The 17,700-nt window shown below is 41.7% G+C and overlaps 1 protein-coding gene across 8 annotated transcripts in view; it reads right to left on the reverse strand.

Moving 5' to 3' along the window:
- PHACTR1 (phosphatase and actin regulator 1) overlaps nt 1–17,700 on the reverse strand; it is a 374,079-nt gene that overhangs the window by 35,897 nt on the left and 320,482 nt on the right. For all 8 annotated transcript variants that reach the window (XM_050708558.1, XM_050708552.1, XM_050708555.1 and 5 more), the window contains one exon: nt 16,490–16,646. In XM_050708558.1, the coding sequence (XP_050564515.1) occupies nt 16,490–16,646 (157 nt within the window). The remainder of the gene's footprint in view (nt 1–16,489; nt 16,647–17,700) is intronic.

Here is a 17,700-nt window from a genome sequence, read left to right on the forward strand (position 1 = left end):
TTAGGTTTAAATTTGGTGGTCTAAAAATGTGACAACAAGGTATTTTTTTTTCCTCAGGAGAAGCCTTGTGCCATCTGCATTTTCTTCTCTTGCAGTTACTGAGATGATAATTACCCAGAGGCTAAATTTGGACCACAAAGTGAAAATCCTTTTTTTGTTGCTTCATAAGTACTTCCACAGTGAAACAAATGGAAAGTTACAAAGAGGCTTATTACACCATGTAAGGAATTAGCAGCAGGAATCAATTATCTCCAAAGTAGCAAAGATCCCATTTCCAGGCAGACACTCTTTACTTCAAAATAAACAGAATCAAACCCATGAACCAAAATACTTCCATAGGGGCATATGTGATATGCCAAATAGGCTGCAGTCTTTTTTTCTTTTTATGTATAGTATGACATCAGCTTTTTACAATTTTTCCCTGAAGCTTTGAGGGCTCAGTTTAACGCCTACTGAAGTTTCTCCAGTGTTAGTTTTCCAACTAACATCAGGTACATCTATTCTTGACTGCATATTATGCAGCTCCTCCTGACAAAGTAAAAACCTGCTTCACTATCAGTCTAGCTGCTGGGAGGAGAGGAGTAGCCATCTTGTTTTTTTCCTAGAGCTGACGCTGAACAAAGAGAGAAAGAAATGAAATACAAAATATGACAGAGACCTGATCCTGTCTTAAATCAGTGATTGTTTTTTGAGCTCCTTACTAGTCTGAATAGCTTATTTAGCTAGTGTTCAAGCAGAGGGGCTGCAGAGTTATTATTTAAAATGCTTTATATGCAAGACAGGTGAAGTATGCTTGTTCGTGGCTGTTGACATGCCATAGGCCATGCCTGGATTTCCCTGCAGGGCCCACTCAGATGCCTAGAGATGCCAGGACCGATATAACTCTGTCCTAGACTTATGTGCCCTGTTTTTGTGACTTTGTGTTGTTTCCTGCATATCCAACTGCGGTGAAGGCAAGGAGAGGGAACTTTGAGAGAGGTAGCAAACAGAATGGGCACAGTCGCCCTGACAAAATCCCTTCTGAACATGTATAAGTGATAACACAAAGTGTGGGTAAAACTGGAAACTGCACCCACCTACTTCTATGAGAAGCTGCAGATTAGTATCAAAACACACTGCCTAGGATGATCTGGGCAAACAGACACAGTGTCTGCTCCCTAGTTTCGCTCAACTTCATCATTAGTTTAAAATGTGCAATCTCTCATGCATCAGCATTGAGCAGCAGGATACACTTTCTCATCCCCCATTCCAGCCCCCACTGACCACAGCCATGTGGACTTGCTTTTTGCTTTACAGGCACATTGAATTCACATTTGTACCTTATAGTTAATTGGGTGTTAAACCCACTCACATGACTGGAGATTATCTAGTGCTAATAACAATTTTGCTCCTGCTTGACAGCAGTGGTGCTCTGCCGAGCCCAGATAATGAGCACCAGCTGCTAAGAAAGTGGGGAAAAATGTCTCACAAATACTATACTGTCAGCTTTTCGAACTGGTTTGAGCAAAATGTGTTCTTAGCAAAATGTGCATCAAATACATTCTTTCATCCTATTTCTTCCTAGATACATTACAACATTGCTTTACTCTACACTATTGGAGATCATTGCTGTTTTATAGATACCAGACAGTACTACTGCAGGCTGTCTGGGACATTTCTGAAAGCAGCAAACTTCCAGTTTCCCAAACGGAGACAGAAAATAAATTCTCTTGTTGTCTCTGCATGTATCCAGAGAAAGTTTGGAAGGCCAATTACCTTTTTGTCTTAAAGTTCTGCTTTGGATAGACATAAAAAGAGAAAAGAGCTATAGAAAGATACAGAGATTTTGAAAAAAGCCCTTGGAAGTGAAACTGGGACTCTGGGTCTGTCTTTTTTTTTTTTTTTTTTTTTTTGTAATGGCAGATTGCTACAGAGGGCATAGGGAAATGCAGGGCTGAGAAAAATGTTTAAGAGAAGTTGGGTGTCTGGAGTTGATTTCCATGTAAATACAATGTGTCTGTGAGATGTTCTTGTTTAGAAACTGAGTCCTAGTAATTTTTTCCACAGAGCAGAGCATGAAAATTATGGTCTTGAGGGCTAACCCAATACACTCTTGGAACTGAAGTAAGCTAGAAACTTTTATGGCCTAGATGTCATAGTAAGACATTTGTCAGAATTTGTGACCCAGCTAAATTGTCTGTTTCAGCACTGCCATTATGAAGTAACGCAAAGCAGAAAAAAAATGTCAGGAATTGTATTGGAATAGCTTTATGAGATACATTCACAGTAACCTTAGAGTGAATGGCAGAGAGTCAGGATTTGGAGGGTCTGAGACAGAACTTGTTTGCTCTGCACTGCCAAAGGCCTACAGAAATCAGCCAACAACCTTGTGTACTTCAAAGTCAAAGATGGTGCTAACACTCAAACTACTTGGTAAACTCTTTCTGATGCCTTGTTATACCAGTCACTGAATGGTTGAAGTTGGACGGGCCTGCTCGAGCAGGGCTGCTCAGAACAGGTTGCTTGGGGCTGTGCCCAGATGATTTTTGAATAGCTCCAAGGAGAAGTCTCCACAACCACCTTTGGAAACCTGTGGCAGTGCTCAGTCTCACAGTAAGAAAGTGTTTCCTGATGTTCAGACAGTACCTCCTGTGTTTCAATTTGTGACTGTTGCCTCTTGTCCTATCACCAGGCACCACTGAGAAGAGGCATGGCTCACTCCTCTTTGCACTCTCCCTTCAGGCATTTACATGCATTGAAAAGATTCCCCTTCAGGCCCCCGCTTCTCTAGGCTAAACAGGCCCACTTCTCTCAGCCTCTCCACATATGTGAGATGCCCCAGTCTCTTAAACATCTTTGTGGTCCTATGCTTGACTCTCTCCAGTAGCTCCACGTCTCTCTTTTACTGGGAGCCCAGAACTGGGCACAGTACTACAGCTGTGACCTTGCCAGTGCTGAGCAGAGGGCAAAGATCATCTCATCGACCTGCTGGTAACTCTCCTCCTAATGCAGCCCAGTATACTATTGGCTTTCTGGCCACCAGGGCACATTGCTGGCTTATGTTCAATTTGTTCACCAGGACCCCCAGGTCCTTTTCTGCCAAACTGCTTTAGAGCTGGGTGTCCCCCAGCATGTACTGGTGCAGGGGCTGTTCCTCCCCAGGTACAGGACTTGGTACTTCTCCTTGTTGAACTTCATGCGCTTCCTGTCAGACCATTTCTCCAGCTAGTCCAGGTCCCTCTAAACAGTGGCATGACCCTATGCAATAGCTGCCACTGCTCCCAGTTTTGTGTTATTGGCAAACACTCTGCTCCATCATCCAGATCAATAATGAAGATATTTAACAGCATTGGACCCACTACTGAGCCCTGGGATACTCTGCTAGTAACTGGCCTTCAACCGGCCTTCATGGCACTGATCACCACCCTTTGAGCTTTGCCATTCAGACCGTTTTCAATGCATTTTACTGTCTGCTCATCCAGCCCATATTTCAACAGTTTCTCTAAGGATCTTATGGGAGACAATGTCAAAAGCCTTACTGAAGTCCAGATAGACAATTCCCACTGCTCTCCCCTTGTCTACCAGGTCAGTCAGTTCATCATATGAGATTATCAAATTTGTCAAGCATAACTTCCCCTTGGTGAATCCATGCTGATTACTCCTGATGACTTTCTTGTCCTTCATTTGCCTGGAAATGGCTTCCAGGATTAGCTACTCTATCACCTTCCCAGAGACAGAGGTCTGGTTGACTGGCCTTCAGGTCCCTCAGTCCTCATCCTTGCCCTAGAGATTGGAGTGATGTTCACTTTCCTCCAGTCTTCGGACACTTCTCTCAGTCACCATGATTGTTCAAAGATTTTTGAGAGTAGCCTTGGAATGCCATCAGCCAGCTCCCTCAGCACTTGTGAGAACAGCCCATCAGGGCTCAAAGACTTACACATGTCCAGTTGGCTTAAGTATTCCCTGAATTGATCCTCTTCTACCAAGCATACATCTTCCTTGCTCTAGATTTTCTATCTGTCTCTGGGACCTGGAACTCCTGAAGGTCAGCCTTGCTAGTAAAGACATGCAGAGAAGGCATTCAGTACCTCAGCCTTTTCCGTGTCCTGTGTCACCAGGTCCCCTGCTTCATTCAGCAGAGTGCCCACATTTTCCCTAGTCTTCTCTTTGTCACCTATGTAAGTGTGAATAGGAGCCCTCCTTGTTGCCTTTGACAGCCCTGAAAACATATATTTCCATTTGTGCTTTAACTTTCCTATCTTCATAACTGCATGCTTGGACAGTGCCTCTGTATTCCTCTCAGGTTACCTCTCCCTGCTTCTACCTTCCGTATGCTTCCTTTTTGTGTTTGAGTTTGGCCAGGAGCTCCTTTTTTATCAATACAGGCTTCCTGGCGTTTTTGCCTGACTACCTGCTTTTAGGAGCAGACCATTCTTGAGCTTCAAGGAGGTCATCCTTGAATATTAACCAGCTTTCTTGGGATCCTCTTCTCTACAGGGCCTTCTCCCATGGGGGTCTACCAAGCAGACCTTTGAAGAGACCAAAGTCTGCTCTCCTGAAGTCCAGTGTTGTGATCTGGCTTTTTGCCCTCCTCCCAGGATCCTGAAGTCATATGATTTCCATTAGGATCTCCAGATCCTATAATTGTATGATTACCATTAAAAAGAATTGTTAAAGAAAACAAGATGGTACTAAATCCTTAGTACTGCTGGGTCAAATTGATCCTTTCAGATACACTTTTACACTGAATAGCAAAGCAATATTGTTTCTCTTGAAAGTTTTAACTTTGGCCCTAATTGTTAAAACGTGACATGTCTAGTGACAAGGGAACAGAGCTCAGAAAAAGGCAAGGTACAATGAAGGGAAGGTGGGTGGACCAAATCTCATGCACAACCAAAATTCAAGTTCACAACAATCTGGGAGGAATCTGAGACAAGTGAGCTGTTATGACTATCATTTCTCCACTGGTGCCTTGCATTTCCCCATCATTCTCTTTATATCTGCTCTAGAATCCTTCAAGGCTTAGTACTGTACATTACCCTTGAACCAGGGGGTGGGGGTGGATTTACTAGCACTACTGAAATACAAGGAGAAGTAGGAAAGAATAAAGACTTGGAAGAGAAGAATCATTAAGAGAAAAGGGAATAAAAATACCTCCCAAAAATATGCCACACATGGTGGAAGCAAAAACTGGACCTTTGAACTGCTGCAGAGCCTTTTACATTAGAAAACATGATGGAAACCTTAACTCGCTGGAATTAAACAATGCAGTGTAAAATGTTAGCAGTTGTTCTAACTGCAGTAGCGTATTAGACTATTTGTTAGTCTGCTGGGGAAGATGAAGTGGATGGTGGAGTGTCATATAACTCTACGGTACTTGTCATTACCCATGTCTCTATCTCAGAAAATAAGGCTACGTAATAGAGTAAAGGGTTAATGGAGAGTGGGAAGGAACAGGAACTGGGAAGGGAGGGAGGGAGTCTCTGTGGCCATTTTGGCTTTGGGACATCTGCCATTCCTTCCTCTAAAAGGGGAAAAGGAGGTTTTGGTTGCAGCCAGAGGATGCCCTGATGGGAATATTCAAGAAGGCACCAAATTCCCATCAGGAAAATTGCTCCCCACCTCGAGACTGATGTGCAGCTGTGGTATGTTGAGCCTAGCTGTAAACCTGACTCCAAGCAAACTGATGGAGTGAGAAAAGGACCTTCATGGCAAATGGCCAGGAACCCTTCCCTGCAGCTTCTGCAAGGACCTCTTGAGGACAGCATTTACTTCCATTTTGCAATAGTTGGGATGCTCCCCAACAGGGCCTGGATAAAACTGAGCTGCCATTTGCCACCCCACCAGGTGACCAAGATCCCCAAATGTGCCGCCTCTGCAGCCTCACTAGCAGCAGTAGCCCCTGGCCCTGCACAAGTGCTGCTGTCTTCATAGCCCCTGCTATTTGAGGTCAGGGTCTGCTGCTTGCAAGTCTTGCTTTTAAATCAAAGGCAGTTGATTGCAGGAAGGCAGAAAGACAGTCTGTCTTGATTAGGATCAAGGATGATTAAGGGGGTGGAGCATCTCCCTTATGAGGAAAGGCTGAGGGAGCTGGGTCTCTTTAGCTTGGAGAAGAGGAGACTGAGGGGTGACCTTATTAACATTTATAAATATGTAAAGGGTGAGTGTCAGGAGGACGGAGCCAGGCTCTTCTCGGTGACACCCAATGATAGTACAAGGGACAATGGGTGTAAGCTGGAACATAGGAGGTTCCGCTTAAGTATGAGACAAAACTTTTTTACGGTGAGGGTGACAGAACACTGGAACAGGCTGCCCAGGGGGGGTTGTGGAGTCTCCTTCTCTGGAGACTTTCAAAACCCGCCTGGATGTGTTCCTGTGTGACATGATTTAGGTGTTCCTGCTCCGGCAGGGGGATTGGACTAGATGATCTTTCAAGGTCCCTTCCAATCCCTAATATTCTGTGATTCTGTGATTAGTGCAGCAAAGGAAATTGTGAGGACTTTCCAGCGTGCTGAAAAATCAGATGTTCTACAGGATAAATCATCCAGCCTGACATTACAAATGCTTGCTCATTTAGCAAATACAGTATATTGAATGCTTATTTTATTAGTTACTTATTAACCATCAGTGCTGTTGACTCCTGAATTCAGGGATGTCAGTAAAAAAACATGTGGCTGAATTTACTCTATGTTTTCCCTGTAGTTAGATGGTTTGCAAATTATTTATTCATCAGAAAGACAAGCAATGAGTATTACAGGCTACATACTTAGAAATACATTGATGTAGTCTACTGCACATGAGAATACTTCCTCTTCGTTAGTGTTGTTAACATAAATAGTAATTTTACATGGTCAAGACTGAGGCTAAAGGAGTTTAATGTCCACATATGGTCTGCACAGTGGTTATGAATCCCAGTGCACTGTAACATGAGCATAATTCTCATCCACACTTTCCTCTAGAATACCAATTGTAACTTTTCTGCATGTATGCAAAAAAGTGTCTTCATCTCCAACTGATCCTTGTGTTAATTTTATGTATTAGGAAAAGCATGTAAAGTTCAAACCTTCTATCAGGTGTAATGATAAATATATTTGCTTTTGTTGTACTGGTACACTCATCCAAGAGACATCTAATCCCATATAAAACAAACATATATGAAACCCTATTTACTACAGGACTCAACTTTTTTTATTCACATACAATAACCTGCATATAAAATTCCTGTGTTTCTGCATGTAGGCAGATGACCATGCACACAAGTTAGATAGTTACTTCTTCAGTTGTCCTGCTTGTGCTCACAGTAGTAGTCATGGCACAGATATATGAGCACATATATATTCAAAAGCTTATAAAAGATGGGAGTCAGGATAAAAAAATGACTTTCTATGTCTGACTCCTTTAGTGTGATTACCTATGTTAATCTCCTGCATGTGTTGCCAAATAGGCCATAATAGAGGGGAAAACACAAACTGTAAGTTCTGAGAGAGGTTAAGTATTTTGACCAAAAAGCAATTTCTCCATTTTACAATCACCAGTCTATAAAGTGAAATTTATTCCTGCCAGTCTGCTTCTTTTATCTACTTGTACTGCCATCTGATTTGTTTCCTTTATGGAAATTACAAGGTCATCCAATCTGAACAACTGTTTTTTCTTGTAATTAACTCCCCACAACCAGCAGGCACCAAACATGAAGATTTATGGTTAGATTTTTCAAGGTGGAAATTTATGAGCTGGTTCTTAATGGAGCTGCCCTAAATTTGTCAGCATTAAACAGCAAAAGAAAAAAAATCTTTGTTTTCTTCTTTTAAAGCCAGAATATAACATCTTGAAACTACTTCCTTACTTGTGTTTCACCTGTTTTTGTTAATATTTGTCATACTTTTAGTCAAAAGAGAGCACCCTGTAGACTTCACATAGCCTCTTGTTTACTGTAGAAATAAAAAACCATTTCTATTAGTGACCCAAGTTATTTCCTTGTTACTGCCACAAGCGGTCATTATATTATACATACACTATATATTGCCATGAATTATTTTGCTCAGCAGAGAAACATGGCTTCCTCTGAGGTAAAAGCTGACAGTGATTTGACAACTAAAAGCAACACCACAATCAATTCAGGACAGGAAATGAAGGATACCACACCCCATTGAAACTGCAAAGGAAACTAAGTTAGACTAAATATATTTGTCTAGGCTGTGTTGACAGAATAAGTTAAACCTTGAATACAGACTGTATAAAGAATCAGGGGGCTGAAGAGGACAGGAAGCATGAAGGGGAAATTCTAACTCTATAATGTATTCTTGTTTGGTTTCTGCAAAGAAAAGATGGGAGAAACAGCTGCTGCAATGAAAAAGCAGAATGATTTGCACTGCTTCCATGAAAGCAAGCAATTGGAGTAGTGAGAGATCCCAGGAATAACAAATGTCTTCCTGGACTGGCAACACCTCTGATTGAAATTAGAACTTTTGACACAGAGCAAACACTTTCCATTTCATCAGTAGCCACCTGGGTGCCTCTGGGAAGACTTTGCCCTCAAATGCTGCTTCCTGCTGCCTCTTGTCTACCATTAAGAACATTCCTCTCCTCAGCATAGAGTGTCTCTTCCTCTGTAGCAACAATAAATTGTGTCTGCACATTTGGAGCCCCACCTTCTAACATGGAGAGACCCATCTGCCCAAGGTCAGACTGCAGCCAGCCAAACTGTATCCACTGTGCAAAGCTTTGATTTTCATAGCAAAACATTTGCTGACTCTGGCTGAGTAAAACTGGTGGTGGCATGGATTCATCCCGTTCTGAGTTGGAGCTGCAACAGAGGAGAGGTCACACTGACAGGGCCAATTCAGATCATGGGTCAAGGACACTGTTCATCCCAAAAGCAAGGGAGCATGTAGGGGCAATGTGTTCTGTGGTGGCACCATTAGTTCCTCCTTCCAGGATTGCTCCACTGACCTTTTGCCATAGCAAATCTTAACCATAAATTACTTAGATGAATCAAATTCATATTGTTAGTGGTTTGAACTCATATAGCAAAACAATAGTAATAGAATCATTTGTGACGTTAGAGTTGTGCTTTTCTGTGATATACAATGATGATAGCTATGAAAATTCCTGACATAAAAAGACAAGACCAAACCACGTTCAGAAATGAGAAACCTTGTTCTACTGAAACACAGCATTAGATATCTAAAGAGATCCTGATATCTGGGTTTTTTTTGAAAGCATACAGTTTGCTGTCAATGAGAGTTCGTGAACTGGTAGATTTTTTTCCAAAAAATTTTCATAGGTATATATGTACATTTGGAGACTCCAGCATACGTTAAATATATTTATAAACATGTGCATGTGTATATCTTTCGGTCTCTTACCTTAGGTCAAAAAGCCTGTGGAAGATGTAGCCTTCCCTGAGCATTTTAACTACAAGGCCACCTTTCCTTTCAGAGCAACAGAGCTTGCCAGCATATCAATCACAGACAACAGGGCTGACAAGGGCCTTGAGAGTCCATCTCATCTATACCCCTGCACGGGACCGAGATCAGTTCTGCTCAGAGTATTTATTCCTGGCAGTTGAGCCCAGATGTGTAATGATAACTTGGTTTCAATTTGTCGCCTGCTTTGCTGTCTTCCTCTTGATGCCAAGGGCAATTTAGATTGCCCAACTCCCTTGGGGTTTCTCACAGAAGTACAGCTTCCTTACAAATGAAGGGAACAAAACTGCCATTTTCCCTAGCTACCATCACAGCTAAAACCCAGGCTCAGCCCTCTGTGGCTTTTTTCGGTCGTCCCCATTCATGCATCTAGCACTGTTGGATCCTCCCCTCTAATCCAGGATTTAGATGAGCTTGTTTACCACAATCCCATTTTCTGTGTGATTTATCCCCAGCACCCAATGTGTAAAGAGGGAAGCACCACACACACGCATGCTGCTGTTATGGGTTATGGATGAGCTCTTGCTTTAGGCACTTGTTTTTCTCTCATTAGTGAAAGCTAACAATAAACATGAGCATTGCAGACGTCAGAGATAATTAGGGAGAAATTATTTCATGTTACCCAACAAAATAAGGACTGTGAGTAAAGCCTAATCCTACTGTCTGTCCACTCTTTCTATCCCTAAATGACTCTGAGATGGGGAGGGAACAAAATGCTCTCCACGGCACTGGATGAATAGGCATTAGAAGATTCAGCCATGCTTGACAGGGGCCATCTTGTTGCCATCGTCTGGCTGAACAAAGCCTCCCCTCAGTGGCACTGCAACACAGTTTAAATAATTGTTTCAAAAAGCTGACTCTCTTCACAGGAGAATATTTTAGTGAGCAAAAAATGATCTCTGGATTATTCAGTCCCCTCAAGCTTCTGAAGGAACTGCTGTACATTTGCAGGGCATGTACCTCACAGACCAGCATCCCGGGGAGCCATGACTGTGGCACTACCAAGTGGCCTGTACCTGGCCATGGCAGTGGGCCTCTGCCATGCTCAGTGCTTCCTCCACATGGCAAGATGTGGTCTGCTTGCTCTCATAAAGTTCAGATGCGTTCTTTCTTTTTTATTGGCCTGAAATAAAAGACCTGTTGATGTGAAAAATGGGAACCTGGAGGCAAACTCTGAGCAGCCAGGGGGCTGGATGGTCAGCCATGCTAGCACAGACTCAGGAAGGCAGGGCAGAGAGGGAAGTCCTGCTCTGCCTGATAGCACCTGACAAATGGCTGGGACAGGGACAGTGACAGCAAGCTGTCAAGTGATGGGTGCAATCAACAGATCGAAGACTGTTTCACAGGTGAAAGTAAACACTTGATTTAGTGAACTGGAACATTAGTCAAATTTAATGTTTTGGACAATGTTCTAACAACCCTCCTGAAAGAGAACGTTCATCAGTACAATGATAATAACATCTCCTCTCATCATGCTGCTCTTGATTTGGGCTCGTCCACCTGAAAAGTACAACTGGCCAAAACTACTGGACTGTCTTCCACAGGCATTATGTTTAAGGTGGAAGCAAGTTTTGGAGAAAGGCCTCGAAAGTGATCCATCTACCTATGCAACAACTGTGAAAACCTTGCAGACTGACTCTTCCTTAGCACTGGTAATAACTCTGCCAACTTCATGGTGACTCTGAAAATGCTATCCTTCTCCCATATTGTCCAATTTTTCTACTCTTCTTTCTGGTGTATGTCTCTTCTACTGTTTACAAACATACTCGTATGCTCTTTCTCCTGCGTACTTAGCCACACACAGAGGGACACACAGCTAACTGGCACCTGATGTGGACATATGCAAAAACCTTACAGCAGGCACATGACATTCTAAACTCAATGGCAATTGTTTATATTTGTGGCAATTCACCAAGTTCACTTCATGTCAGGATCTCTATTTTTCAGCACAGCTGAGGAAGATATAGTATTGATTGGGGAATGTGGAGAGTAGATCACCTTTCTGATTGAGATAGTAGATGACCATCATCTGTCAAACCTGCCATTCCATAACTAATGTATGACTTGTCATGCGACATTTCTAAATCACAGACATCTCTGAACTATTTCCAAAGCATCAATGGGGCTAGTAAGACATCTGGCAGGTGTGTATGTCCATATCTCATGTGTACATATTTACAGCCATGTGCATACATAGTGTCTCTGATTCATTTTCCTTCTTCCTATCCTTTGTCTTGCAATACTTACAATATGATATTTACATTGCTTCAGATCAAGATTTTCCACTCACTGTTGTAGGGACAGCACCCCATCATGTATTACAGAGTGCATAAATCTAGGGCTATACAGCAAACAATACAGAGCACTACTGTATATCTGGCAGAGGAGCTTGCTACTGACCCACTGCTTTAAAGACAGTGGAACGTATACACACACTCACAGGACTCAGATGTCCCTCACTCAAAGTCATAAGAGAAGTAAAAGGTAATGTCTGCAAATTTCAAGACTCTTGCTTGTTTATTTGTTTCTAATTTAATTATTTTTGTTAGTTAATGTGCAGACGGCTGCTTCCCTACCTCATATCTCTTTGCTTCCACACTGGGCATGGTTAAATATGACTCCTACAACTGACAACTCTTGGCAGCAGCACAACACAGACTGTGAAATCTTACTGGATTGCCTGTGGCATCTGCCGATGATGGGCAGCAGTCCCCTGACACACACACTGCTCGCCTATGGACAGCCTTCATGTATCTCCCCTGCCTTGTGACTTGCAGCCAGCCTGTCCTCTGCCCTGAGGTGGGCAGGAGTGTGCTGATGATACAGACATGACACTGCTAAGATACTGTGACTATCAAGAAGCAACCAGTTCCCTTAACATTGATTCTAACTGTTAGGCAAAGTGATGTGTATAATTCTGGATTATCAGATTTTTTGTACAATTAGATGATCCTATTCCAGGAGGTTTGAAAAGCCAGAAGGAAGCAATTCAGTGAAAGCAGATAAGGACAATGCCATGCATTCTTGAAAAGCAGTGGACAGAGTCACAGTGGACAAATCTCAGCTTCAGTACTTCTGTATCTAACTGCTAATGAGCCCCTTTGCTACTGTTGGGGTTTAAGAGACTCAAAAAAAAAAAAAAAGAAAAAAAAGAGTGCTTTAGAAAGCCTCTTTTATAGCAGATCAGCCACAGTCTAAAGACACATGTTGTCTCAAGGTATGGGAGAGGCGTTGTGAAAGAGATGCAAAGAAATGAGGTCTTACCACTTCAAGGTAGTGCAAAGTCCTCAGAAAAGTTTCATGTAGTGCATAGCTATAAATATATAGATAGATTTTCTCTAAAGGGCTTTTGTGTTTACTAAATAATACATTGACTGTGTGGTCTCTTATGATCACCATTATGATTCCTTGGGGAAACAGAAGTGCAGGGACTGGCACTAAAGCATCCATCTCAGTTCCAGGGTACTGCAGTACCATGCCAGCACATGCCAGTACTCTCCCTGATAGCCACCGAAAGCAAAATCCAGTCCCTCTTTCCTGCTCTAAGCTGAATGACTGGGGAACCAGTCTAATTCAGGTTAGACAGCTAGAATGACCAGTGGAAGGCAGAAATTGGTCTTTTCCCTCTGCTTCTTAACATTCAGGGTTCTGTTTTCTCTTTCTAGCTTATGGCCACTTACATGCGCTTGTGCAGCTGTGAAGTTATGCAAGCACCAAAGGGATAAAACCAAGGAGTTTGGGACCTCACTAGGCAGAGAAGAAAACCATACCCACTCTAAGATTTATTTAGTGCAGACAAGTCTGCATTTCAGAATGGAAGTTAATGGAGTTATTATGGTTTTTAGCAGCTAAGAACATGGCCTCTAGCATCCACTTACTATCCCCAAGTCACATGTGGTTATAAGCTTAAGTTCTGCATAGTAATTCACTATTTTTGCTTCTGGCTTCAGAGCAGGTATCACACATTTTGAAGTAGTCCATTCTGACTTGTTTGGAGGAAATGGTCTTCTAATTAGTTGCTACAATTGCTGTGTAAAGACTGCCATGCAACAGTCTGGACACCACCATATGCAGGGCATACTTTGTGGTCTTGAGCAATAACATCCATTTTCACTTGGGTCTGCATTTGCTGAGCCGTGATACAAGTTACACACCAGTAAAGCACTACATTTGTGTGAAGTGTTACTCTGGTAGGCCACAAAGGTCCTAATCTGTCTCATGGCTGAGCTAACACTGAGGTGTGTAGTGGGCCAGATTCTGCCATAAGATACAGTCTCTGCAGCCTCATCCCTACCACTGCTCTGGTGTAAGTCAGAACACTATTCTCCCAGCATGAGAAACAGCTATGTGGTTAAGTCAGCTCTGGAGTCTTTCTACCAGTTGGCAAATGCAATTATAAAGTCATAACAATTTTCTGTGATAACCTGGAGATTCAGAGGTTCCACACTACTTTTAAATAGGATACGAACAAACAGTTTTGAGCCAAATTGATTCCTGGTGTAATGCTAATAGCGCTGGAGGAAATACACGTGGGATGATTTTGGTCCCACATACTATGTCAATGGTCAATCTCTCAATATGCCTGACTATAAGTTTCTTTAAAAATGACATTTTCTTTATAGTACTAAATTCTGATCTGCCAAATGTTGCAGCTAATGAGCTCTTCCAAACGAAATATTGTGAGGATTATGCATAAATACGGAAGTATCCCAATCAGCCACTTGCTGAAAATTATTTGATCAATTGCAGACAACAATAACTATTTGCTGAAGTTTTTATTCTGCCTTTTTTTTTTTAAACTTCTATAAGTAGATTATGTGATTTCATTGGCTGGCTATTTTAATCCATAGAAGGCCATTGGTAGAACAGTACAAATCTCTCTGAAATCCAAAATTGCCAACTGCAATTACAGTCTGCATCTCACATCTTCTCTAAAGAATATAAATGCTTCACTACTTTAATTTTGCTTGTCGTTTGCATCATTGTGTAACAATGGCAAAAGATGGATTCAGTAATGAAGTCTGGACAGTAAAGAAATATTGTCCAAATTGAAATATTCCCTCTATTCCAATCTAATATTTGTCAGCCTGTATACATGGATACATCACATTTAGATACAAAGCACTGGAAAGACATGCACCCTCCTTTTGGTGCTGAAATACCTGTGGCTTTTTGCATATTAGAGCAGATGAAAATGGTTTTCTTCTTGTATTTATTGATTATTCAAAATGGTGAAATACTAAACTGTAAATACTTGTAATTAAAAGGTCAGACTGGAAACTATTATTCTAGATAAGGCTTGTGAAATTCTACCAATTTCAGTGACATTACACTTGTAACATATGGGAATGAAACAACAGTGGCTCAGCCATTTTTTAAGTTTGAACATACACAGTTTTAATTATTTGAAACATTTGTGATTACCCCTAAGTCCTACCTATAGGACAAGAAAAGATCAAGCATTGTACCTCAGACTGTGAATGAGCAGAGAAAACACAAACAAATGCATTTGAGGAAACAATGATGTTGTGACAATATGGGGCTTACATAAGAGGGATTCTGAGTATTGCCAAAATTAGCTTCCCTTGTTAAAAAGACACATGCTGAAGAAACATTCTTTAGTGGGGAAAAAGCATGTTTTGGAGTGGTGAGAGATAAAACACTCAATAAAAATCACCTGGGGTACAGTGAGCTGTGTAGAGCTGAAGTTCGCAAATGACACTATTTACCTTAATCAGAGATGTAAAACTTCTGAAAAACCCTACTAATTTAGGCAAATAGGCAGCACAGTGGAAATGTTGTTTAATGCCATTGCAAGGTCAAGCAGTGCAGATCAAGATACACTAACAGACAAAAATTTCAACTCCTCACATACCTCAAAGGGTTCAAAATTAATCATATAAGGCTAGGACTGAGACCTTGCTATCATATACTGCTCTTTGGGACCCTGAGCTCTATGTGCAGCTGTAGATTAATGAGTTATTAGGCTGAACAAAAACTGGACTGAACAGTTGTGGCACCCTGCAACAGTGCAGCACCACTTGTATACTTTGGTCATCACTGCTTAGGCCCTTCAAAGGAGTACTGAAGAATTAGACAGGTTTTGGAGAAGGCTAAGCATGACTCAGCACAAAGAAAAACTTTCAAAGATGGACTGGAAAAATGTGGATAGTTTATTCCAAAGAGGAGATAGATGGGACAGGTCATAAAAAAGTAGGTAAAATCATGACTGAGGAGCAGAAGCTTTTATTCTTCCTGTCTCCACAACATGGCAGCAGTGTCCTCACTTCCCTGCAAGAAAAGGAGCCTCTCCCAAAAAAAAAGCCAACAAAAAAACTGACTGGTCTCCTCATGATTTTCTCAGTCACACCAGAGAGCAACTAATAGCAATCACTAGCTCTTCACACCACTGAGCTGATAATATAACAACAGCATTAAACTGACAGCAGAAATTATGGCTGGAGCACAGGAGGTCCTTAGACATTCCTACCTGACATTGCTTTACTATGTCTTGACAGAAATCTTTCATTAATGGCCACCCCTCTATGCGCCATGCGATACAGAAAAACAGAACAGCTGGTGAATAAATGCTGTTATGAAGATGAAAGAGACTATGAAAGTGAATCTGTTCAAGCCTGACCCAACAAAAACATGTACTGAAGGACATAAGTATTCTGGATCAGAAAAAGACTCAGCTACTCAGCAGAGACTCAGTCAAGAGAAAGTTATGCCTCTGTCCTCTGTTCAAAGCAATAGCCTATCAAATGGCACCTACAGCTACAGTCCTAAATATTATCAAAGCTGAACTTATCCCAACAGTGCACTGAAAACATCTAAACCCACATAGTTTGTGCTGGTACTTACTTAACGAAAGATCCTGTAAGATATGCCAGGAAAATGAAATGGGACCCTGTATGGGAAGTTACAGGAAAGTAGATATAATGCCTAGAGCCTTTTTTTCTCCTTGGCTTTTCCTCTTGAACATTGTGACCAAACCGATCTCAAATGTTTGCAGAGTAAGGATAAAAATTGTGTCCCACCACATGTTTTGAAAAGCAAGAGCTAGAAAAACATTTATCTCCTACCTTGTTAACTTTGTCCCAATCTGCTGCCTAAGTTCGAGTCTCTCCTCATCCGTCTGCATGGGGAGGATGTTCTTTTCCTCCAGCTCTCGCTTGGAAGGCCTGTTGCTGAGTTTGATTGCTAAAGAGTCCTTCCTGCAGACTTTCATTGCCAGAGAGCCTGTGGGAAAGAGGAGAGGCTCTGCCAAAGGAGGTGTCATCATTTCATTACAGCATGCAGCAGGCAAAGAAGTGCCAGGCAAGGGAGGATACTAGGTTCTCACTGGTATGGACTGTGGGAAAAGGAGCATCAATTAACTTCTGGTGTTCAGATTATTTCCATCATAGTACAGGAAGGATGAATTTTGTAGGTGTACAGGAAAAAGGAATCAAAATATTGCTCCACAGAGGCAGCAGAGTGAAGAAAGTTGTTTTTTTTTTTTTTTTTTTTGTAATTGCTAGTAGCATCTGTAGCTTTCTCTAGTATGGTGTTTCTAAATTCTTAATAGAATTAATAATACAACCTCAGAATCTGTGAGGGCAGCAGGGCTATGGCATGGAAAGAGAGTTATTTCTCTCTTGCTGTGTAACTCCAAGATATCCAAGTTAGCATTAAAAAGAATCTATTCTTTTTAGAAATCTAGAAATCTATTATAAGCAGCATAGACCTTTATGTATGTTAGTTGGCACTGCTTCTCAGAAAGTGACAGTGGCAAAGACAGTGTGAAAACCAGTGGCCTTTCATGGCTCAATCTTGCTTTCCTTGGCTTGCATCCAAAGCAGACTGAACAGGGTCAAGAGGTACAAGCAGACCACAAGCCTGTGAGAGGCTTTGGCAGGAGAATGCAAGATAATGCAGTTCTGCTTTGCTTCTTAGTTCAAGAGCAAAACTCTAATTTCACTTGCGGGGTTAGGGAAGATTTTGAGTTGATGAAATATGACTGTTTTAGAAACTTCTTTGTGTGTGTTTTTGAAAAGGTGTGATTATACTGCTCCCAGTTTTCAGAAGAAAAGAAATTCAATGGCCTGGAAGTTCGGCTCAACCTATGGGATGACAAGCCATTGTCATGCATGAAGTAAGGTATCCTGTCTTAATGAAAGAGTCCTATGATCAAACACCAGGGGAGGGGATGGGTTTTCCCAAAAACGTCAGGAAGGGGCTGCAGGACTCTCCAGACTGTAGTTGTGATACATCTATCAATTAACCTCTTCTCTTCATATTTGAGCCCATTTTG

The sequence above is a fragment of the Cygnus atratus genome, chromosome 2 (assembly GCF_013377495.2).
Source record: "Cygnus atratus isolate AKBS03 ecotype Queensland, Australia chromosome 2, CAtr_DNAZoo_HiC_assembly, whole genome shotgun sequence".
Taxonomy (NCBI): Eukaryota; Metazoa; Chordata; class Aves; order Anseriformes; family Anatidae; genus Cygnus; species Cygnus atratus.